This window comes from Neomonachus schauinslandi, chromosome 9 (genome assembly GCF_002201575.2).
Source record: "Neomonachus schauinslandi chromosome 9, ASM220157v2, whole genome shotgun sequence".
NCBI classification, from domain to species: Eukaryota; Metazoa; Chordata; class Mammalia; order Carnivora; family Phocidae; genus Neomonachus; species Neomonachus schauinslandi.
In genome coordinates, this window is record NC_058411.1 from 60,134,994 (window position 1) to 60,158,885 (window position 23,892).

General features: G+C 37.8%; 1 protein-coding gene and 1 pseudogene across 4 annotated transcripts in view; both read left to right on the forward strand.

Annotated features, from left to right (window-relative positions):
* The first annotated feature begins 2,673 nt into the window (after window positions 1–2,673).
* RALGAPA1 (Ral GTPase activating protein catalytic subunit alpha 1) overlaps window positions 2,674–23,892 on the forward strand; it is a 247,730-nt gene continuing 226,511 nt past the window's right edge. For all 4 annotated transcript variants that reach the window (XM_044918201.1, XM_044918202.1, XM_044918204.1 and 1 more), the window contains exon 1: window positions 2,674–2,779. In XM_044918201.1, coding sequence (XP_044774136.1) covers window positions 2,674–2,779 — 106 coding nt within the window. The remainder of the gene's footprint in view (window positions 2,780–23,892) is intronic.
* On the forward strand, window positions 20,203–22,392 carry LOC123325693 (annotated as a pseudogene).

Sequence of the window (23,892 nt, forward strand, 5' to 3'; positions counted from 1 at the left end):
TTGTAAAAGCAATATATGCTTTTTGTAAAGGAAATATAAGCAAAATATAAAGAAGAAAATTAAAATCACCTGTAATTCCACTTTGCAGATATAACAACAATTTTGGAGTATTTTTTTCATCTTTTTCTAATTACATTTTATACACAATTTTTTTTTCAGTTTTGATAATATACATATTTGCAGTTTTGTATTTGCTTTTTCATTTAACATTGTCTTGAGTATTTTCCATGTCATTAAAAAAATCTTCATATTAGTAATTTTCATGGTCATACAGCATTTTACCAATTGGACATTCATCTCCTTTCTGATGGACATTTATTTGTTTCCAATCTTTTTTTTTTAAAGATTTTATTTATTTATTTGACAGAGAGAGACACAGCGAGAGAGGGAACACAAGCATGGGGAGTGGGAGAGGGAGAAGCAGGCTTCCCGCGGAGCAAGGAGCCAGATGTGGGGCTCCATCCCAGGACCCTGGGATCATGACCTGAGCCGAAGGCAGATGCTTAACGACTGAGCCACCCAGGCGCCCCTGTTTCCAGTCTTTCAATGTTATAGATCATGTGTTAATATTTTTCATATTTTACCCATTTATGGTTTTGTAGAATAGAATTCTGAAAGTGGAACTAATGAATCAAAGTATGTAAATGTTTTTAAGTGTCTTGATACATAATGCCAAATTTTAATTTCCAGTAAGCTTGTAGTAATTAATGCTTCTTTCCAGCAAGCAATAGGAGAATCTCTGTCACATTTACCAGGAGTAAGATGTCTAATTTAAAACAAACTTTACTAATTTGACTAATAAGACATTAATTCATTATGGTTAAAAATAAATTATATTAGGTGAAAGAAGCCAGACCCCGCCCCCAAAAAAGTATTCTAAATGCTTATATTTATATAGAACTCTGGAAAATGGGAACTCCAAGTGACAGAAAGCAGATCAGTGGTCACCTGGGAACCAGGGATCAGGTAGCAAGAGGGAGGATTTATCAAGGCGCAAGAGGAAAGTTTTGGAGGTGATGGGTATGTTCACTATTTTGATTGTGGTGATGTTTTCATGGGTATACGCACTTGTGGAACTTACCAAATTGTACACTTTGAAAATGTGCAGTTAGTTGTATATCAATTCTCTTCAATAAAGCTGTTTAAAAATTGTTTAAAAATATTGTTTTAATCTGGCTTTAAAAAATTATTAATGTGTGAACATTTTCACGTTTTTAAAAAAGATTTATTTGAGAGAGAGAGAGAGAACGAGTGGGGGAGAGGTAGAGGGAGAAAATCCCCAGCCCAACTCCCAGCTGAGTGGGAGTTGATCCCAGGAACCTGAGATCATGACCTGAGCCGAAATCAAGAGTCAGCTGCTCAACTGACTGAACCACCCAGGTGCCCCACATTTTCACATTTTAGTTATGAGTATACACTTCTGTGATTTTTTGTGTTCTTTATGAATGTTTCTACATTCTAAGGTGGAGACCTTAGCATTTTTCTCCTGGATTTGTGAACTCTACACCTTAAGAAAATTCACCCTCAGAGTTCTTTTCTCTTGTAATTTTGCACTCTGTTACTGCATGCTTTTGGGCTTCATTTGTGCAAGATAATTTTATTTATTATTTTTTTATGTGCAAAATAATTTTAATCTAGAGGATGTACTACAACCCTACAAATCCCTAAACTACAATAAACTGGGGCGCCTGGGTGGCTCAGTCGTTAAGCGTCTGCCTTCGGCTCAGGTCATGATCCCAGAGTCCTGGGATCCAGCCCCACATCAGGCTCCCCGCTCCGCGGGAAGCCTGCTTCTCCTTCTCCCACTCCCCCTGCTTGTGTTCCCTCTTTCGCGGTGTCTGTCACATAAATAAATAAAATCTTAAAAAAAAACTACAATAACCTGTCCATTATCACTTTGCAAAACCAAAAAAAATCTTTGAAACAAAATTCAACTTAGGAAATGAAAGAAGGACCTTTTTAAACAAAAACTATACGACAGCACTATGGGAGTTTGGCCAGGAGTCCTTTCGCTTACAATGGCGCGGAACAATTCCCTTCCTTGACTTTCTTGGGCTCCTCCTTTGGCGGCTTACACAGGAAACCAAAGGTGGGTAATGCCACAGATGAGCTCACGCTGGCATGACGTCAAGAAGCCTTGACGTCAGAAGGCGGTTGCCACGGGGACCATTCGCCACCGACGGCAGAGTCGTGAAACCTCATCACCGCACTCGGCTCCCTTTCGGCCTATGCAGGGTCTAAGCTGCTAAAGAAGCTTTAACCTTAAGGGGGCCTCAGGGAGAGGAGTTGTGCTGCTGCCGCCGAGAGCCTCACCTCCGCGGCTCCGGGTCCCGGGCCCCGGCCTGTGGCTGCGAGCGGCGGCTTCAGGAGGCAGCGGAGGCGGCGGCGACCGACCTGCCGGCTCTCCCCCGCTCCGTGCAGGACTGGGAGAGGGGATCCGCCATATTGGAGCCGGAACCGAAGGTGCCTTGCAGCCGCAGCGCGACGCGGGTGGCTGTGGCGGCTCTGGCCTGGATGTGAGCGGAGTCGGCTGCGCTGGGGCCCGCAAGCCTGGGGAGTGAATGAGTTGCTTACGCTAGTATCCTCCCCGCCCACTCTCTCCACTTTCCGCCGCCGGGGCCGGACCGGGAGGGGGCCGGAGTCGGTCGTGGCGGCGGCAGCGGTAGCGGCAGGATGTTCTCCAAGAAGCCGCACGGGGACGTGAAGAAGTCTACCCAGAAGGTGCTGGACACCAAGAAGGACGCGCTGACCCGTCTCAAGCACCTGCGCATCGTCATCGGTGAGGAGCGAGGGGTGGTCGCGCCCAAAGGCCTTCCAGTCTCTGGGAGCCCCTGGGGACTCTCCCGCCCTCCCTGGCGCTGTGCGGGAATAGAGGGCGAGGCGTTGCCTCCGCAGAGACCCGGGAGGGCGGGTAATTTGGGGAAGGGAAAACTTGGCAGTTGACAGATACTAATCACCACCGACACAGGGTTACCTAATTTTGAGTTAATAGTCCGAGCTCATTTTTACAAACGAGCATTACTCTAAAAACTTAGATCTTTTTTAGACTTTCCGGAGGCTTGGTGTTGTCGATAATGGTGTTTATAGAATATGTATGTCAGGTAACTACCGCCGTCCCCATCCGAGTGGGGGGAAAAAGAAAAACCCCTAGGGCGCCTGGGTGGCTCAGTTGGTTGAGCGGCTGCCTTCGGCTCAGGTCATGATCCTGGAGTCCCTGGATCAAGTCCCGCATCGGGCTCCCTGCTCGGCGGGGAGTCTGCTTCTCCCTCTGACCCTTCCTCTTCTCATGTGCTCTCTCTCTCATTCTCTCTCTCTCTCAAATAAATAAATAAAATCTTAAAAAAAAACAACCCTAAACTCAACAGTATAAACCTTAATCTTTCAAGTTTCTTGGCTACTGAGGGCGAGGAAGCAGTTACACCTCTGGGAAGTGGCTGGTTTCCAAAAATCTTAGGGCAAGAGCCCCGCCCTTCTGTTAAAGTACCTTGTTCATCATTACTGTCACTTAGAGGGAAGATGATTATTAATTACAGAAAACAAAGTAGTTTATAACTTCCTTTGCTTCTCGAAAATTGCATACAATTCTGGTTTTATTTAGTTAAAATTTTCTTACCCTCTGTTGCCCTCTACATCTCTTTGGCTAGCAGACCAAATAGTGCTCCGAGTTGTGGCAATAGGGTTAAACGAATCTTTTGAATACTTGCTCATTTCATATAGGCTGATAAGGGCTGTAATGATATTTATGGAACACCCGGTTCAGGACTTTGATCTTTTTAGGTGGAATTTGAGGTGAAAAGGAAAGTTACTTTGCTTGTGTTGGTACAGAGAGTTATTGGCAGGACTAAGTTTAGAACCCAGATGCCTAAATCCTAGTTCAGAGTTTATTATCCTAAGCTCTCTTTTTAATGAGTGTTTTTCTGAAAAGTGACGTTTAATTAGTGATGTAAGTAAGTCCTGTATTTGAGCTGTGTGTTTCTCTCTTGTTTATTCATACCATCAGGATACTACCACCACCATTTGTATGGTTTACAAAATGATTTCACATAAGTTATAATTAATCCTCACAGTAGCTATAGAGGTAGATATTATTATACTCCATATTTTACAAATGACAGAGCTGAGGTTTGGGAATGTTAAGTAGTCATCCAGCTACTAGGAGGCCAGAACTGGAGCCCAGATTTCATATCTCCAGTTTGTTTTTTTACTCTTCCTACATTTATGACAGCAAATCTTTATCACAAGTAAGTTGTATTTCTTTCTGTGGAGTAAGAAAACAATTAAATCCAGTTTAGCTATATAAAAAGAGATCCAGTTTTCAAAAAAATATAAATCTTCTAAATATAGTTGAGACTGTGATCTTTTTATTTTCATTCTACTTGAGAGTTAAGTCATTGAAGAAAAGGTTTGGCTGAGAGAGTGCAACAGAGAAAGTGTGTGAATGTAGATGTTCACAGATGATGGTCGTTTAAAATTGGAGACTTAATGGAATTTGACACCTACTTGGGACAAACTGTAGGTTGAGTAAAGTCAGAGCTATAAAGTTGAGTTCCAATAGAGTATTGACATTTCCTAAATTAACTGCTGTATTCTTTAGTTACAGAGTGGTTAGGGAATGGTTCATACATACTTCTTGGGTATAAAAGTTTTTTCCATCTGTGTGACATGGTCTAAATTAAGAGGCTAGACGTGTTAGATATTTTGTAGGGTCTAGCTTCCTTGGTTTGAAAACAAAACAATAATAAAAAACCTCTTTGTTTTTTATTAATTTATGGGCTTTTAGAAAATGGAGCATATACTATATATAAACACTTAAAATATCCTTAAGAACCTTCAAGTAGAGAATACTGTGCTTTCAGACTCCCTGCCCTGTCAGTGGATGAGGTCCATACAGAGATTACAGCACTTTAGTACTCTTATTTTTATTTATTTATTTTTAATATTATGTTTTATTTTAATTCCAGTGTAGTTAACATACAGTGTTATACTAGTTTCAGGTGTATAATATAGTGATTCACCAATTCCATATATTACTCAGTTCTCATCAAGGTAAGTGTACTCCTAATCTTCACCTATTTCGTCCATCTCCCCCACCCACCTCCCCAGTAAACATGTTTGTTCTCTATAGTTAAGAATCTGTTTTTTTGGGGTGGGGGCGCCTGGGTGGCTCAGTCAGTTGGCATCTGAATCTTGATTTCAGCTCAGGTCATGATCTCAGGGTTGTGGGATTGAGCCCCACATCAGGCTCCACTGAGCTTGGAGCCTTCTTGAGATTGTCCTTCTGCCCCTCCCTTCCAGTTCACGAGTGCATTCCAGTTTATATATATATATATATATTTTTTTTTTTTTTTTTTTTTTTTTGGTTTGTCTCTTTTTACACTTCAGTAGTTTTAGACCAGTAGTTCTCAACCAGGGACAGTTGGGTCCCTCTGGCAATATTGGCAATGTCTGGAGATACTTTTGGTTGTCACAAATAGGGGGAGAGGCTACTGGCATCTAGTGGGTTGCAGATATGCTGCTAAATATCTTACATTGCTCAGGATAATATATCACAACAATATTCTGGCTCTAAATGTAGTGCTGAGATTTAGAAACCTTGTCAAAATAATGGAGTAAAAGATGGATCTCCAGATGTTGTACTTGTTATGGAAAGAACCTAAATGTCCATTGACTGATAAATGGATAAAGTGGAATATTACTCAGCCATAAAAAAGAATGAAATCTTGCCACTTGCAACAATGTGGATGGAGCTAAAGTATATTATGCTAAGCAAATTAAGTCAGTCAGAGAAAGACAAATACCATATGATTTCACTCTTGTGTGGAATTTAAGAAACAAAACAGATGAACGTAGGGGAAAGAAGAAAAAAAGAGGGAGGCAAACCATAAAAGAGACTCTTAACAATGGAGAACAAACTGAGGGTGGCTGGAGGGGTGGTGGCTGGGGGGATGGGCTAAATGGGTGATGGGTATTAAGGAGGGCATGTGTTGTGATGAGCACTGGGTATTGTATGTAAGTGATGAATCACTAAATTCTCCTGAAACTACAGTTACAGTACATGTTAACTAACTAGAATTTAAATAAAAACTTGAAACAGAAACAACAAAACAAAAACAAATGTACATTGGTTCTACTATATTAATTAATTGAATAAAATATTCTGTATCTTTAAATGATTACAGTTATTTTGTTTGAAATATGGTTAATGTAATTCCTAAGAAAATGACTGTGAAAAAGTAGAGTGACAAAAACTATAAGGTGTCTTAGAGGTCCATCAATCAGGTACCTTATTTTGCAGATGGAAGAGCCATTTCAAATCCTGTATTTATTTTTTTTAAATGTTTTATTTATTTATTTATTTGACAGAGAGAGAGACACACACACAGCGAGAGAGGGAACACAAGCAGGGGGAGTGGGAGAGGGAGAAGCAGGCTTCCCGCCAAGCAGGGAGCCCGATGCAGGGCTCGATCCCAGGACCCTGGGATCCTGACCTGAGCCGAAGGCAGATGCTTGGCGTCCCCATTTCAAATCTTTTCTGGAAGTAGGTGCGAGTTTTACCTAAAAACATTGTGAGGAAACTAGTTTGCAAAGTGGGCATTGCCAGTTACACAGGATTTTTATTTTTGATTGGTTCCATCTGACCTATATTTTTAACCCTTAAAATGAATTGCCATTCATTCAGGGTATTTAGGGAGAATTCAGTGCACCCAAATATATGAGAACATAATTTAAACATCCAGTCTAAACCTTTTTCCTGCCATGTGTTCCTAAGGGACACATGAGACATTCCAGCTGAATTTTACAACTTGACTCTGAAGGACTTAGATTTAAGTCTGCTGTGTTTATTGATATTGCTATATATTTTATTTGTAGAAACTGGGAGTTAGAGTTTTTAAAAAACAGAAATAAAGCCTTATCTAGTTTCAAAAGTTTTGTGTTATCCTCTCTTCTCTTCCTGTCCCCTTTTTTTCAATTACAAGCCTTGAGATAATACACTAAGTTAGCACATGTAAGGTAGCTAACAATGCCTGCATATAGTGGATACTGACTAAATGTTAATTTTCTTCTCTGGCTAGGTAAGTTCAGTCGTGATGATTTAAAAATAAGATGAGTTCTTATTCAGTTAATAAATACACTGATTTTTGTTGGATCATTCTTTCTTTCTTTTTTTTTTTTTTTAAAGATTTTATTTATTTATTTGACAGAGACAGCGAGAGCAGGAACACAAGCAGGGGGAGTGGGAGAGGGAGAAGCAGGCTTCCCGCTGAGCAGGGAGCCCGATGTGGGACTCGATCCCAGGACTCTGGGATCATGACCTTAGCCGAAGGCAGACGCTTAACGACTGAGCCACCCAGGCGCCCCTGGATCATTCTTTCTAATAGCTTTATCGATATAGAATTGGTATACAATAAATTGCACATATTTAAATCATGCAATTGAATAATTTTGACATACATACATACCTTGTGAAGCCATCATGGCAATTAAGATTAGGGAGATAGCCAGACATTCCAGGTAGCAGTTTTATCTATAGCCTCCCAAAGTTTCCTTTTGCTCCTTGGTAATCCCTTTCTCCCACCCCTGCATGCACCCCATCCCCCCCCACCTTCCCTTGGGCAAAACTGTGTGTGTGTGTGTGTATGGAATTACACAGTTATGTGTGTGTGTGTGTGTGTGTACGTACATATGGAATTACACAGTATTTACTCTTTTTTGTTTGGTTTCTTTTATTCAGCCTTATTTGAAATTCATCTATGGTGTGTTGGGAGTATATTGCTTTGTTGCTGAGTAGTATCCCATTGTTTGGATATGCCACAATTTGATAATCCACCTGTTGATGGACATATGCATTTGCAGTTTGGGGCTATTACACATAAAGCTGCTGTGAGGTGTACTTGTTTATAGACACATGCTTTTTTCTCTCTTGGATAAATACCTAGGAGTGGAATGGCTGGATCACATAGTTGTATGTTTAAATTTATAAGAAACTGCCATACTGTTTTTTTTTTTTTTTAAGATTTTATTTATTTGCGAGAGAGACAATGAGCGACAGAGAGCATGAGAGGGAGGAGGGTCAGAGGGAGAAGCAGACTCCCTGCTGAGCAGGGAGCCCGATGTGGGACTCGATCCCAGGACTCCAGGATCATGACCTGAGCCGAAGGCAGTCGCTTAACCAACTGAGCCACCCAGGCGCCCCTGCCATACTGTTTTTTATAATTTTACATTCTTACCAGCAGGGTATGAGAGTTCCATTTCCTCCACAAAAGTACCAACACCACTTGGTATGGCCGGTCTTTTTAATTTCAACCACTCTAATATGTAGTAGTTGTAATTGTTTCTCTGATATCTAATAAGGTTGAGCTTCTTTTCATGTGCTTATTTTTCCATTGTATAACTTCTTTGAAGTGTCTATTCAAATTTTTTCATTCAGTTTTGAAAATTCTTTATATTCTTTGAATACAAGTACTTTATTAGATACATGATTTGCAGAGGTCTTTTTTCCCAGTCTTTGGATTGTCTTTTAAATTTCTTAATATTTTCTTTGAAGGAGTAGGAATTCTTAATTTTGATTAAGTCCATATATCAATTTTGTCTCTTATGGTTTATTCTTTTGATGTTAGATCTAAATCTTGGCCTAAGCTGAAGTCACAAAGAGATTCTGCTATCCTTTCTTAAAGAAATTTTGTAATTTTGGGCGCCTGGGTGGCTCAGTTGGTTAAGCGACTGCCTTCGGCTCAGGTCATGATCCTGGAGTCCCAGGATCGAGTCCCGCATCAGGCTCCCTGCTCGGCGGGGAGTCTGCTTCTCCCTCTCACCCTCCCCCCTCTCCTGCTCTCTCTCTCTCATTCTCTCTCTCAAATAAATAAATAAAATCTTTAAAAAAAAAATTTTGTAATTTTAGGATCTATTGAGTTAACTTTGTAAATATGGCTTAAGGTATGGATTGACTTTTTTCTGTGTGTGTGTGCAATGGATATTCAATTGCTCCAGCACCATTTGTTGAAAAAGACAGCCCTTTCTCCACTGAATTGCCTTTGCACTTTTTCCAAAACTCATTTGTCTATATATGTGAGGGCCTATTTCTGGAATTTCTGTTTTGTTCCAGTGATCTGTTCGTTTGTGTTAGAGCCAAGACCCCTCCCTTTCCCTCTTTTCTCTTATTCACTTTCTCCTCTCTCTCTCCCTCTTTCTCTGTATGTGTTCACACACACACACACGCACACACAGTTTTTGTTTTTTTTTTTACTGTAACAATAAATCTTGAAATCAGGTAGTGTTGTTCCTTCCTACAACTTTGTTCTTCCTTTTCAAAGGTTTTTTTGGAGGTGGGGGTGGTGGGGGTTGTATCAGGTCCTTTGCATTTCCATATGAGTTTTAAGATTAGATTGTCAGTTTCTTAAAAAAAAAAAAATTCCTCCAGGGATATTGATTGGGATTATGGTGGCTCTCTTGGTCAGTTTGGGGGGGGCGGGGAATAGAAGACAATATTGAGTTCTCTAACTCATGAACAAGATATGTTTCTCCATTTACATAGGGCTTTTTAAATTTCTCTTGGCAGTGTTTAGTAGTTCTTAATGTACAGGTCTTACACATTTTCTGTCACTTATCCCTAAATATTTTCTACTTTTGATGCTGTTGTAAATGGTATTTTTAGATCCATTTCCTTGCTAGTGTATGGAAATAAAATTTTTTTAAAGTGTTGCTTTTTTTTTTTTCTTTTTTTAGTAATCTCTACACCCCTTGTAGGGCTTGAACTCATGACCCCCAAATCAGTAATCACATGTTCTTCCTACTGAGTTAGCTGGGTGCCCCTGATTTTTGTGTACTGAGCTTGTATCCTGAAATCTTGCTGACTCACTTAGTATTGCTAAACTCACATGTTCATATTAAGTTTTTGTAGATTCCATTGGGTTTTTTACGTAGACAGTGTCGTCTGAATAAAAACCATTTTATTTCTTCCTTTCCAACGTGGATGCTTTTGTTTATTTTTTTCTTGGCTTATTGAACTCACTAGAACGCTTAGCACAGTGTAGAATAGAAGTGCTGAGAGTGGGCATCCTTGTATTGTTCCTGATCTTAAGAGTAAAACAGTTTTTTTTATCATACAACATGATGCCTTTTATCATGTTAAGAAAGTTTCATTTTTTGCTGAGAGTTTGGATCAGGAATGGATGTTGGATTTGTTAAATGCTTTTTCTACTACTGAGGTGAACAGATCTTTCTTTCATTTATGAATCTGATGAATTATAGTCATTGATTTCAAATGTTAGTCAGCTCTGCAGTCCTGGGATTAAACCTCACTTGGTCATAATGTATTGTCATTTTTATATATTGTTGGGTTTGATATGCTAAAATTTTGTTTATAATTTTTATATTTTTGTTCATGAGGGATATTGGCCTGCACTTCTCTTTTCTTGTAATGGTTTTGGTTTTGGTATCAGGTAATGCTAGCCTTATAGTATTAATTGAGAAGTATTCATGTAGAATTATTTTTTACTTAAATGTTTGGTGGAATTCACCAGTGAAGCCATCTGGATCTGCAGTTTTCTTTGAAGCCATGTTTTTAACTATTTTATTAGGAAGACGGCTGTTCACGTTATCCATTTCTTCTTGAGTGAGCATTGGTAGTTTTTTTTTTTTCAAGGAAGTTTTATTTCATATAAGTTGTCAAGTTTATAGGCATAAAGTGGTTCATAATACTCCCTTATTATCCTTTTGATGTCTGTAGAATCTGTGGTGATGTCACCTCTCTTAAACTTGATATTGATAATTTGTCTTTTCCTGATCGGAATGACTGGAGGCTTATCACTCTTATTAATCTAAAAGAACCAGCTTGTGGCTTTACTGATTTTCTGTTTTTCCATTTTTATTTCTTGATCTCTGCTTTGATCTCTTGATTATTTCTTTTTTTTTTTTTGGCTTAGATTTAATTTGCTCTTTTTCTAGTTTCTTAAAATGTAAATTGAGATTACTGATTTGAGACCTTTTTTCTTCCCACTGTAGGCATTTGGTGATACAAATTTTTCCTAAGTAGTATCCCACAAATTATGGTATTTTGTATTCACATTTTCAGTGAGATCCATAGTATATTCTACCTTGCCTTTTTGGTTTCTTCTTTGATCCATTGGTTATTTATGATTGTGTTCTTTAGCTTCAAATATTTGTGGATTACTCAGATAATTGTTACTGATTTCTAATTTAGTTGCATTATAGTCAGACAACATATTTCATGACTTGGTTTCTTTAAAATTGATTTGATAGTCCCACATATGTTCTAACTTGATACATGTTCAATTTGCACTTGAAAACAATACATATTCTGCTGTTCTTGGGTTGAATGCTCTAAAAATGTCAATTAGGACAAGTTGTTTGATAGCGTTGTTAAAGACTCCTGTATCCTTGCTGAATTGCTGTCTACTTGTTTTTATCAATATTGAGAGGGAGTGCTGAAGTTTCTGATTGAAATTGTGGGTTTGTCTGTTTCTTTTTGCAGTTCTGTCAGATTTTGCTGAATGTATTTTAAAGTTCTCTTATTAGGTGCCAAAACATTTAGGATTATTCTTTCCCCTTGATAAATTGATTCTTTTTTTCTTTTTTTTTTTAAGATTTATTTGAGAGGGAGAGAGAGAGCATGTGCGCATGCATGCACAAACGGGGAGGGAGAAGCAGAGACTCCCCGCTGAGCAGGGAGCCCAAAGTGCGGCTCAATCCCAGGACCTGGAGATCATGACCTGAACCGAAGGCAGGTGCTTAATGGACTGAGCCACCCAGGTGCCCCTAAATTGATTCTTTCATCATTATGAAATGATCTCTTTCTCCCCAGTAATATTCTTTGCTTTGGAAATTGGCCTTTTAATTAAAATGTTTGGATGATGTACATTCTTTTTTTTGTTACTGTGCTCTTCGTTATATACCCAGAACTTATTTGTCTTATTAAGTGGAAGTTTATACCTTTTGACCACCTTCACCCATTTCCCCCACCTCTTGCCTCAGTCAACCCCCATTCTGTTATTTTTTTTTTTTAAGATTTTATTTATTTATTTGAGAGAGAGAATGAGAGCACATGAGAGGGGGGAGGGTCAGAGGGAGAAGCAGACTCCCCGCTCAGCAGGGAGCCTGATGTGGGACTCGATCCCGGGACCCCAGGATCATGACCTGAGCCAAAGGCAGTCGCTTAACCAACTGAGCCACCCAGGCACCCCATTCTGTTATGTTTTTATGAAGTTTTTTTTTTAATTTTCACATATAAGGGAAATCGTATAGTATTTGTCTTTCTCTGCCATTTCACTTAATATAATGTAGCAAATGGCAGGATTTTCTTTTTCTGTTTTTGTGGCTGACTAATATTCCATTGTATATATAAGTGTAGGATGTATGTGCGTGTGCATGTATACATGCACACACACATTACATTTTCTTTATTCATCCATTGGAATAACTGAAGTTGTTTCCATGTCTTGGCTATTATAAATAATGCTGTAGTGAATGAGGGGATGCAAGTATCTCTTTGAGGTAGTGATTTCATTTCCTTCAGATATATACCCAGAAGTGGAATTGCTAGATCATATGGTAGTTCTGTTTTTAATTTTTTGAAGAATCTCCCAACTGTTTTCCACAGTGGCTGTACTGATTTACATTCCCACGAACAATGTACACCAGGTTCCCTTTTCTCCACATCCTTGCCAATACTTAACTTCTTTTTGAAAATAGACATTCTAACAGGTGTGAGATGATATCTCACTGTGTTTTGGATTTGCATTTCCTTGATGATTAGTGATGTTGAGCACCTTTTCATGTACCTGTTGGCCATCTGTATGTCTTTGGAAAAATGTCTATTCAGATCTTCTATTTTTAAATTGGATTGTTTGTTATTTTGCTATTGAATTGAATGAGTTCTTTATATATTTTGGATATTAACCCCTTATCAGATACATGATTTGCAGATATCTTCTCCATTCTGAGGGTTGCCTTTTCATTTTGTTAATGCTTTGCTGTGCAGAAGCCTATTAGTTTGATGTAATTTGGTTATTTTTTATTTTTTTAAAAGATTTTATTTATTTGACAGAGAGAGACACAGTGAGAGAGGGAACACAAGCAGGGGGAGTGGGAGAGGGAGAAGCAGTTTTCCCGCAGAGCAGGGAGCCCAATGCAGGGCTTGATCCCAGGACCCTGGAATCATACAACTGAGCCACCCAGGCACCCTGGTTGTTTATTTTTGCTTTTATTATCGCTTCTCGGCCTTTTGGCTAAGATCAAGTGTATTTTTGCTTTTATTGCCTTTTTGTTGTGAAATCCAAACAGTCATCAGGACCAGTGTCAAGGAGCTTACCAATTATGTGCTTTTCTAGGAGTTTTGTGGTTTCAGGTCTTAGTGTAAGTCTTTAATTTACTTTTAATTAATTTTTGTATATGTTGTAACATAGGGGTCCAGTTTCATTCTTTTGCATGTGGCTGTCCAGTTTCCCCAACACTGATTATCTTTTTCCTGTTGTGTATTCTTGGCTCCTTTGTTGTAAATTAATTGACCATTTATGCATTGGTTTATTTCCCTCAATTCTGTTCCATTGATCTGTGTATCTGTTTTTATGCAAATATCATATTGTTTTGATTACTTTAGCTTTGTAATAGAGCTTGAAATCAGGGAGTGTGATGCCTCCAGCTTTGTTCTTTCTCCAGATTGCTTTGGTTGCTTGAGGTACTTTTTGGTTCCATACAAATTTTAGGTTTATTTTTTGTATTTTTGTGAAAAATGCCATTGGGATTTTAATAGGGATTGCATTGAATCTTTAGATTGCTTTGGGTAGTGTGGACACTTTAACTTTTAAGTCTTCCAATCTTTGAGTATGGAATGTATTTATTTGTGTCTTCTTCAATTTCTTTCATCAGTATCCTATAGTTTTTAGTGTATGGATCTTTTACCTCCTTACTTAAATTTATTCCTCGGTATTTTTCTTTTGATGGAATTGTAAAAAAAAAATATTTTTTCAAGTAAGCTGTACACCCAACGTGGGGCTTGAACTCACAACTCTCAGATCAAGAATTGCATGCTGTACTGATTGAGCTAGCCAGGGGCCCTAGGTTTGTTTCCTTAATTTCTCTTTCTCATGGCTCATTGTTATTCTCATGGCTCATTGTTAGTATATAGAAATGCAACTGAATTTTGTATACTGATTTTGTATCCTGCAACTTTACTGAATTTATTAGTTTTAACAGTTTTTTGGTGGAGTCATTAGAGTTTTCTATGTATAAGAATAGGTCATCTGCAAATAGAGACAGTTTTACATCTTCCTTTCAAATTTGGATGCCTTTAACTTCTTCTTGCCTAATTGCTCTGGCTAGGACTTCTAATACAATGTTGAATAAAAGTAGCAAGAGTGGAAATCTTGTTCCTGATCTTTGAGGAAAATATTTCAACTTTTTACCATTGAGTATGGTGTCAGCTGTGGGCTTGTCATATATGGCCTTTATTATGTGGAGGTGCATGTCCGATATACCCAGTTTGTAGGGAGTTTTTATTACGAGTGGATGTTGAATTTTGTCAAATGCTTTTTCTACATCTATTAAGATGATCATGTGATTTTTATCCTTCATTTTGTTAATGTGGTGAATCACATTGATTTTTGGATGTTGAACCATCTTTCCATGCTTGAAATAAATCCCACTTAATCGTGGCTATGATCCTTTTAACTCATTGTTGAGTTTGGGTTTGCTGCTCTTTTGTTGAGGATTTTTGCATCTATGTTCTTCAGGGATATTATTCTATAGTTTTCTTTCTTTCTCTCTCTCTGTCTTTTTTTCTTTCTTTTAAAGATTTTGTTTATTTATTTGACAGAGAGAAACACAGCGGGAGCGGGAACACAAGCAGGGGGAATGGGAGAGGGAGAAGCAGGCATCCCGCGGAGCAGGGAGCTGGATGCAGGGCTCGATCCCAGGACCGTGGGATCATGACCTGAGCCAAAGGCAGACGCTTAACGACTGAGCCACCCAGGCGCTACCTCTCTCTCTTTCTTTCTCTCTTTTTCTTTCTCTTTCTTTTCTCCTTCCTTTCTTTTTTTTTTTAACTGTCAGGGTAACGCTGGCCTTATGAGTTCAGAAGTATTCCCTCTTCTCTCATATGGAAGAGTTGGAGAAGAGTTGGTAATTATTTTTCTTTATTTTTTTTTTAAAGATTTATTTATTTATTTATTTGAGAGAGAGAGAGAGAGACAAACAGCATGAGAAGGGAGAGGGTCAGAGGGAGAAGCAGGCTCCTCGCTGAGCTGGGAGCCTGATGTGGGACTCAATCCCAGGACTCCGGGATCATGACCTGAGCCGAAGGCAGTTGCTTAACCAACTGAGCCACCCAGGCACCCTGTTTTTCTTTAAATGTTTGGTAGAATTCACCAGTGAAGCCATCTGGTCCTGGACTTTTCTCCTTGGGAGGCTTTTGATTACTGACTCAGTCTCCTTACTTGTAATTGTTCTGTTCAGATTCAGACCAATAAGTAGTCATTTATATGTGGATAATGTACATTTAATGCCATTATTGATTTAGTTAAGTTTGAACCTGTTGTCTTGCTATTTGTTTTCTATTTGCCCTGTTTTTAGTTCCCTCTTCTCTCTTTTTTGCTTTCCTTGTATTAGTTGAATAAATTTATGATTCTTTTAGAAATCTCCTTTGTTGGTTTATTAGCATCTCTTTATTATTATAGTGATTGCTCTAAGATTTATAATATATATCTTTACCAGAGTCTACTATTAGGTGATATACCACTGTCTCACTTCTCATATTGTATAACAACTTTATAACAGTGTACTTCCATTTGTCCCCTCAGCCTTTATACTTTTTTGGTCATACATACTTATACATGTTGTAAACGCCATACCATATTATTTTGTTTAAGCAGTTATTTTTTTAAGGACTTTTAAATAATAATAAGAAAACATGCATTTACCCATGTAGTATCATTTCCCACTGCTCCTCATTTCTTTGCAGAGATAGTTATTTCTATCCATCCAGTATTATTTTGGTTCTGCCTGAAGGACTCCTTTAATGTTCCTTTGTGATAATAGTCTGCAGGTGACGAATTCCTTACACTTTTGTTTGTGTGAAAAGTTTTTATTTTGCCTTCTTTTTGGAAAAATATTTGACTCTGTTCAGAATTCTAAGTTGATAGCCTTTTCCTTTGTCCTTTAAAGATTTTACTCCACTGTCTTCTTTCTTTCCTTCCTTCCTTCCTTCCTTTCTCTCTCTCTTAAAAGATTTTATTTTTAAGTAACCTCTACATGCAATATGGGGCTCAAACCGACAACCCCGAGATCAAGAGTTGTATGCTCCACTGACTGAGCCAGTCAGGTGCTCCTTGCTTGCATTATTTTGATAAATCTGCTATCATTTTTACTCTGTACATAACATTTAAAAAAATTTTTCTGGCAGCTTTTAAGATTTTCTTTTCATCACTGGTTTTGAGCAGTTGTGCCATGGTATAGTTTTCTTAGTATTTTTTGGCTTTGGGGGTTCATTGAGCTTCTTAGATTCGGTTTACATTTTCATTAAGTTTGGTCATTTTTTTTCTCCACATCTTTCTCCCCTTTTTTGGAATTTCATTTATTAATATATGAGTAAGTATTCATATTAGATTGGTATATTGGGAAAGTATTATTAGTATATTGGAAGGTCTCAGCTTGAAAATAACTGACATTCTTTTCCGTTTAGGGGGATTCTTTTTTCTCTGTGTTTTATCTTGGATAGTTTCTATTGCTGTCTTCAAGTTCACTAGTATTCTGCTACATGCAATCTGCATTGATTTTATCTAGTTTATTTTTCATCTCAGATGTAGTTTTTATCTAGTTCATTTTGGGTATAAAATTATATTGTCTCTATGTCTTTTTAACATCTTAAACACTTGGAATACAGTTAAAGTAACTTAATATACTTCTATGCTTATTCTAACTTCTTTGTCAGTTCTGGGTCAGTTTTAATCAATTGATTATTTTCTTTATCCTGAGTAGTTTTCTTGCTTCTTTCTCTGCTAACTAATCTTCGCATATCTGATACTGTGAATTTGATCTTAGCTTCTGGATATTTTTGTATTCCTATAAATTCTTGAGCTTTATTCAGGGATGCAGTTAAATTACTTGAAAGTAGTTTGAGCATTTCAGGTCTCGCTTTTGTGGTTTCTTGAGTGGATCTGTCTGGGGCTAATTATTACTTATGAGGCAACATCTTCCTGAGTATTCTACCCGGTGAATGCTCTGCAGATTATGAGTTTTTCTGTAGTTCAGGTCTTGGAAACAGGTGCTATTCTCAGTCTTCTGTGATCAGTACTGTTCTCTCAAATTCTTTCACACAGTTCTTTATCCTGTCTTGGGAAGTTTCCTTGTAAGTATGTTATGATCATACTGGAAGGGGATCTTCCTCAGTATCCTGAGTTCTCACTGTGTGCATCTCTTTCTTCTTTGGTGCTTTGTCGTGTGAATTCTAATTATCCTGGTTTCCTTGGACTGTTAGCTGATATTCTCAGTTTATGGATTCTGCTGGCTCTGTCTGATTCCCTTCTCACCATGGCCTGAAGGCTCTTAAGTCAGTAAGCTGGAGCAGTCCCAAAGCACCTGTTTGTGTGCCATCTGTCAGGAATGACTTTCCTTACCTGATGTCTATACCTGCTTGAAACAAACAAAAAAACCACAAAAGACCCTAAAACATAAGTTTTCTTTTTTTGTCTCATTTTTAAAATTTCGATAAACTTTTTTTTATTAACATATAATGTATTATTTGTTTCGGGGGTACAGGTCTGTGATTCATCGGTCTTACACAATACACAGTATATACCCTCCCCAGTGTCCACCACCCAGCCACCCCTCCACCCCATCCCTCCCAGCCCCCTCCACTCCAGCAACCCTCAGTTTGTTTCCTGAGATTAAGAGTCTGTTATGGCTTGTCTCCTTCTCTGGTTTCGTCTTATTTCATTTTTTCCTCTCTTCCTCTATGATGCCTTGTTTCTCAAATTCCACATATCAGTGAGATCATATGATAATTGTCTTTCCCTGATTGATTTATTTCGCTTAGCATAATACCCGCTAGTTCCAGCCACGTCGTTGCAAATGGCAAGATTTCATTTTTTGATGGCTGCATAATATTCCTGTGTGTGTGTGTGTGTGTGTGTGTGTGTGTGTGTGTGTGTATGTACCATATCTTTATCCATTCATCTCTCGATGGACATCTGGGCTCTTTCCACAGTTTGGCTATTGTGGACATGGCTGCTATAAACATTGGGGTGCAGGTGCCCCTTCAGATCACTACATTTGTATCTTTGGGGTAAATACCCAGTAGTGCAATTGCTGGGTCATAGGGTAGCTCTATTTTCAACTTTTTGAGGAATCTCCATACTGTTTTCCAGAGTGGCTGCATCAACTTGCATTCCCACCAACAGTGTAAGAGGGTTCCCCTTTCTCCGCATCCTTGCCAACATCTGTCATTTCCTGACTTGTTAATTTTAGCCATTCTGACTGGTGTGAGGTGGTATCTCATTGTGGTTTTGATTAGTATTTCCCTGATGCCGTGTGATGTTGAGTACTTTTTCATGTGTTTGGCCATTTGGATGTCTTCTTTGCAGAAATGTCTGTTCATAAAACATGAGTTTTCAAGACATTGTACACCAGCTACTGATAGTAGGAGGTTCTCTGAAACAAATGAGACTGAAAATTGGCTTCATACAAAGCAACTTGCTCCCCATATTTTACTTTTTTATATTTAGAGAAGAAATTGGTTATCATTTGATCACTGAAAAATACGTGATTGTTTTTCTCTAATCTGAATGTGTTAATGTTTCACAAGGAAAATTAGATTAAAATATCCTAAGTCAGAAAAATAAGGAATATTCAATAGGTATAAATGGTAATGTATAAGGATAGAAACAAATATATCTTCATTAAATAAACTTAAAAATGGTATAGATTACGTTTGGACTGATATGAATGAAAATCTGAAAATGTGTAGGAGTCATTGTGAATTGTAAACTGCTTATAAAAATAAATTGATTTTATACCTTGAATATATTTTTAAAGATTTGATATGCAAAATTAGTAATTCTATATACATGATATTAGGCTTTTTTTTTTTTAAGATTTTATTTATTTATTTGAGAGAGAGAGAATGAGAGACAGAGAGCATGAGAGGGAGGAAGGTCAGAGGGAGAAGCAGACTCCCTGCCGAGCAGGGAGCCCGACGCGGGACTCGATCCTGGGACTCCAGGATCATGACCTGAGCCGAAGGCAGTCGCTTAACCAACTGAGCCACCCAGGTGCCCGATATTAGGCTTTTTTATATTCTTTATTTTTTTTTAAAGATTTTATTTATTTATTTGAGAGAGAGAGAATGAGAGAGAGCACATGAGAGGGGAGAGGGCCAGAGGGAGAAGCAGACTCCCCGCTGAGCAGGGAGCCTGATGCGGGACTCCATCCAGGGACTCCAGGATCATGACCTGAGCCGAAGGCAGTCGCTTAACCAACTGAGCCACCCAGGCGCCCCTTCTTTATATTCTTTAATTTGAGTCTTACTGATTTGAAAAATTAATTTGACCTAATTGAAATACTTTACCTTTGTGTATTTATGAAGAAGTGATATACTGAACAGATTATTTACGTGTTTACTAATTAATTAAATAATTACTAAAAGAAGCTGTTTCAAATACTGTAAGCCACCTCTGCATTAACATTTCATTTTTATTAAGGATTTTATTGCATCTAAATGACTTTATATAATGCTTATAGGACTGCATAAAATGTGCAGTATGTGCAATAGAACAATTAGTGGTAAAACAGACAACTGAATACCCATACTTAAAGAAAGGAAACATTATCAGGTTCTAGGGATGAGCTGATTAAAGCTCTAAGGCATTGAATTTGGTTCTTAGATTTCCTGACAGTTAAAGTGAAAAGAGCTATGTTGGGTTAAGTTTTCAGTGTCTTAAAAAAAGAAAGCATAGTTTTTCTAAAAAAACATTTTTTTCTTGTTTCTAAATTCCATCATGGCTTATGTGTATACGTGTGTGTGTTCATATATTAGCTAACATCTTTTCTTCTAGAAGGATCCATGTGATAGAAATAGACCTTGAGGAAAATAGGAAATAGGGATAAGTATGTTTGTTAAATCTGTTTCTAATTTCAAATATTTATACAATCTATATGATTTTTTCCTTTTTTTCTTTTTTTGTATTTCTGTCAATGGCATCATCATCCTTCAAGTTACTAAAACATGAAACTTTCATCTTTGACAATGTGGTAGACAAAGATAAATGGATGTAAGGGTATCCCACATAAATGTATCTTTGTCTGCCACATTGTCTTCTTTAACTTCTTGTTATCCCTCTCTGGTACTTTACATTTTAGCAATATTGAATCAGAAGTCACTTTCTGTGATGCCTGTACCTTTGCTAATGGTATTCACTGTACCATGCTGTCTTCATGTCACTCTTAGACCCGAAGCTTCTGCTCTTCCTTCAAGGCTCAGGGCAAAATCTGTATGTAGCTTTGGTGCAGCTTTCCCTATCAGAGGGGCATAGGAGCTTTTCCTACACTGTGCTATTTACTTTTAGTAATTTGGTTATTTTATTACAATGTATTTATTTGAATGACTATATCATAACTATCTTCCTGAGGGCAGAGATATGTCTTTTCTTCTTCATGTTCCTAGACTCAGCATAGTGCCTGGCATATAATAGGTGCTCAGTAAATATTATGTAGTTCAAGAATGAATATGTTTAAAATAAAATAAAATAAAATACCTGATTAAGCTAAAAAAAAAAAAAGAATAAATATGTTAGGTATGAGGAGAACAAAGTTGCTTTTTTTGTGGCAATTTTAATTGACCATGGTAGAAAAAAACATTTAAAGTCAGTGTCCTGATCAGAAAGAGGCCTTGGGTTGTCTTTAGTACCTGTGCAGAAAAATGGGTTCAGAACCTAAAGTCTGTACTATGTAAAAAAGAAAAACCAAAAAAACAGAACATTAACTGAAAAAGGTTTATGGCATTATGGAGAAATTATCAGATAATCTCCCCTCATTATTGAGAGAAATCTTCATGACTCATATACATCTAATTTTTAGAAAACTTATGGCTGATAGCCCAACAATATGTTAGCTTTAAGGTGTGTTTCCCCACCCCCATTTAACAGAATACACTGATCTGTAGCTAGAGAAGGTGAGTAAATATAGCACAAAACATCAAGTTTGTGGCCCTAATTTGTCATAGCAGCCACAGGAGACTAATACAGATTTCTTAGTGTCTTGGCCTTTTGCTCTTCCATATGAATTTGGGAATCAGCTTGTTAAATCCCTAAATAATATGTGTTAGGATCTTTTATTGGATGGACTTGGATCTGTAGGTTTAATTTAGAGGAGGTTGATATTGGTAGGGTATATCTTCCTATTCCAAGGAGCCTCCATTTGTTTATTTGGGCTCTTTTTATTTAAGAAGGACTTGCATGTCTTTTTTATAGTCAAGGACAGTTAACATTAAAAAAGGATGTTAATTTTTAAAAGGAGGACTTCTGTTTGCTACAGGAGGAGCTCATGTGACCACTTCATTAAATGGTGGTTTAGATAAAGATGAAGGAGAAAGAATGTTCATCTGCATAAAAAGTGATATATGGATGTTTTATAACAAAATAAATTCAAAATAGTTCTAAATCTTCAGGATAAAATGGGAAAGAAATAAGGAAATATATTTTATATATTGGGATAGGGAAGACCATTCTCAAAACTTACACCAGAGTGAGAAATCATCACAGAAATGCTTGATAAATTTGCTTATATGAAACATTTTATAGCTATAATAGTAAAACCCATCATTAGCAGAGTTAAAAAACACCAAACTATGAAACATATGCAACAAGTTTAAGAGAATTGATTCCCTAACTTATGGGCTATTAAATATGAAACTTGGAAAAGATTGTGACATATGTTGTCAAGACATATTAAAAGTAGACCTCTCGGTCTGCCCTCTCCCTCCTCCACTGCTATGGCCTCCTTCTGCTGCTGCTCCTGGTGCTGCTTGTGTGCTCGTTCAGTGAGGACCTGATACCTCCTTTGTGAAGTGGCAGCTGAGGAGACTCCATTGCTCTCCATTGCTGATGAAAAGCCCCAGGAAGGAGACAAGGCTGAGAATAATGGTCATTATTAATTTTAAGGTGACGGGGCAGGATAGTTCTGTGGTACAGTTTAAGATGAAGAGGTATACACCACTTAGTAAACTAATGGAAAGCCTTTTGTAAAAGGCAGGGTTTGTCAGTGAGGCAGATCAGATTCTGATTTGATGGGCAGCCAATCAATGAAACAGACACATCTGCACAGTTGGAAATGGAGGATGAAGATACAGTTGATGTGTTCCAGCAGCAGACAGGAGGAGTCTACTAAAAAGAGGACTTGCTACTCTACTCTAGAACTCTCTTCCTCCAGACCAAGACAGTCTCAGTGAGAAAACTGCAATTTGATTCCACCACATCTTGACTACTACAGTATTGTTTTCTCGATTCTTTCATTTTCCCCTTCCCCATTACTTAATTGTATATAAAGTAACTGTGTATGTGCACAAGCATACTGTATTTTTTTTAAAGATTTTTATTTATTTATTAGAGAGAGAGAATGATAGCATGAGAGGGAGGAGGGTCAGAGGGAAAAGCAGACTCCCTGCTGAGCAGGGAGCCCGATGCAGGACTCGATCCTGGGACTCCAGGATCATGACCTGAGCTGAAGGCAGTCGCTTAACCAACTGAGCCACCCAGGCACCCCTGTATTTTTTTTTTTTTTAGCTAAATGGCCGATGGTATGTTTTGATTGACATCAAATGGAGATGGAATGGGGAAATAGACTGGTTCTGTGAAAATACCTCCTTTCTCTATTAGTGGCATGCGCATTCAGCTCTTTATATTCCAGTAAGTTATTTTGTTCTCAGCATTTAACAAAAAAAAGAACAACATAAAAATCCTTGCATACCTTGTTCAATTGGAGAATTTTAATGTTTTTTATTTATCATTTATCATATCAAGGAGAATTTTATAACTTTTTTGTATGAAGCTGTTATATGTAGGGCAATCTGTCTTTAAGTAGGGATAAATTACTCTAAAAGAAATTAATCTTTTAGAGTAATTCTTTTCAAGTCAGGCATCTTGTTGTTTAAAAAGATTTTATTTATTTATTGGCCAGAGAGAGAGAGCTCGTGCATAAGCGGTGGGAGGGCAGGCAGAGGGAGAAGCAGGCTCCCAGCTGAGCAAGGATCCCAATGCGGGACTTGATCTCAGGACCCTGGGATCATGACCTGAGCCAAAGGCAGAAGCTTAACGACTGAGCCACCCAGGCGCCCATAGATTCTTTACTTTATTCTCAGTCTCTAACCTACTAAAAAGGGATAAATTAGAAAATTATTTAAAAGTTACATTTTGGGAAAACAAGAATTGAATGAAAGGAAATAAAATTCATTGTTGGTATTTTATGTCAAATAAACACAAGGAAATCCTTAAATTGTGTCACCTAGCAAAATTACTCTTTCCCTTCCCACCCAAAACTGAAGTAAAATAGCTAGTAAAAGGTACATTTGTGTTACCGAAAATTTGTCATCATTGTATGAATCCTTTTAAATCAGTAGGTTCAAGATTCCCAATCACCTTTCTTTTTCTATCAGTTGTCTTTAGAGCCTCCTAGAGGCAAGTTGGTTGTTACAATAAACTGCTGCTTATAAACATGCCATTTATTGTAAAATGTCTTTAAGGAAAATACGCATCTGTTTGATGACTTTATTTCTTTAAAACTCTTGAAAATGTTGGGTCTGAGCAATCATTTGAATAAATATATAGTGCTTGGCTAGATTTTAGGCAACTACAAAGGAGTAAAGGAGTTGATGGCACAGTAAAATGTTAA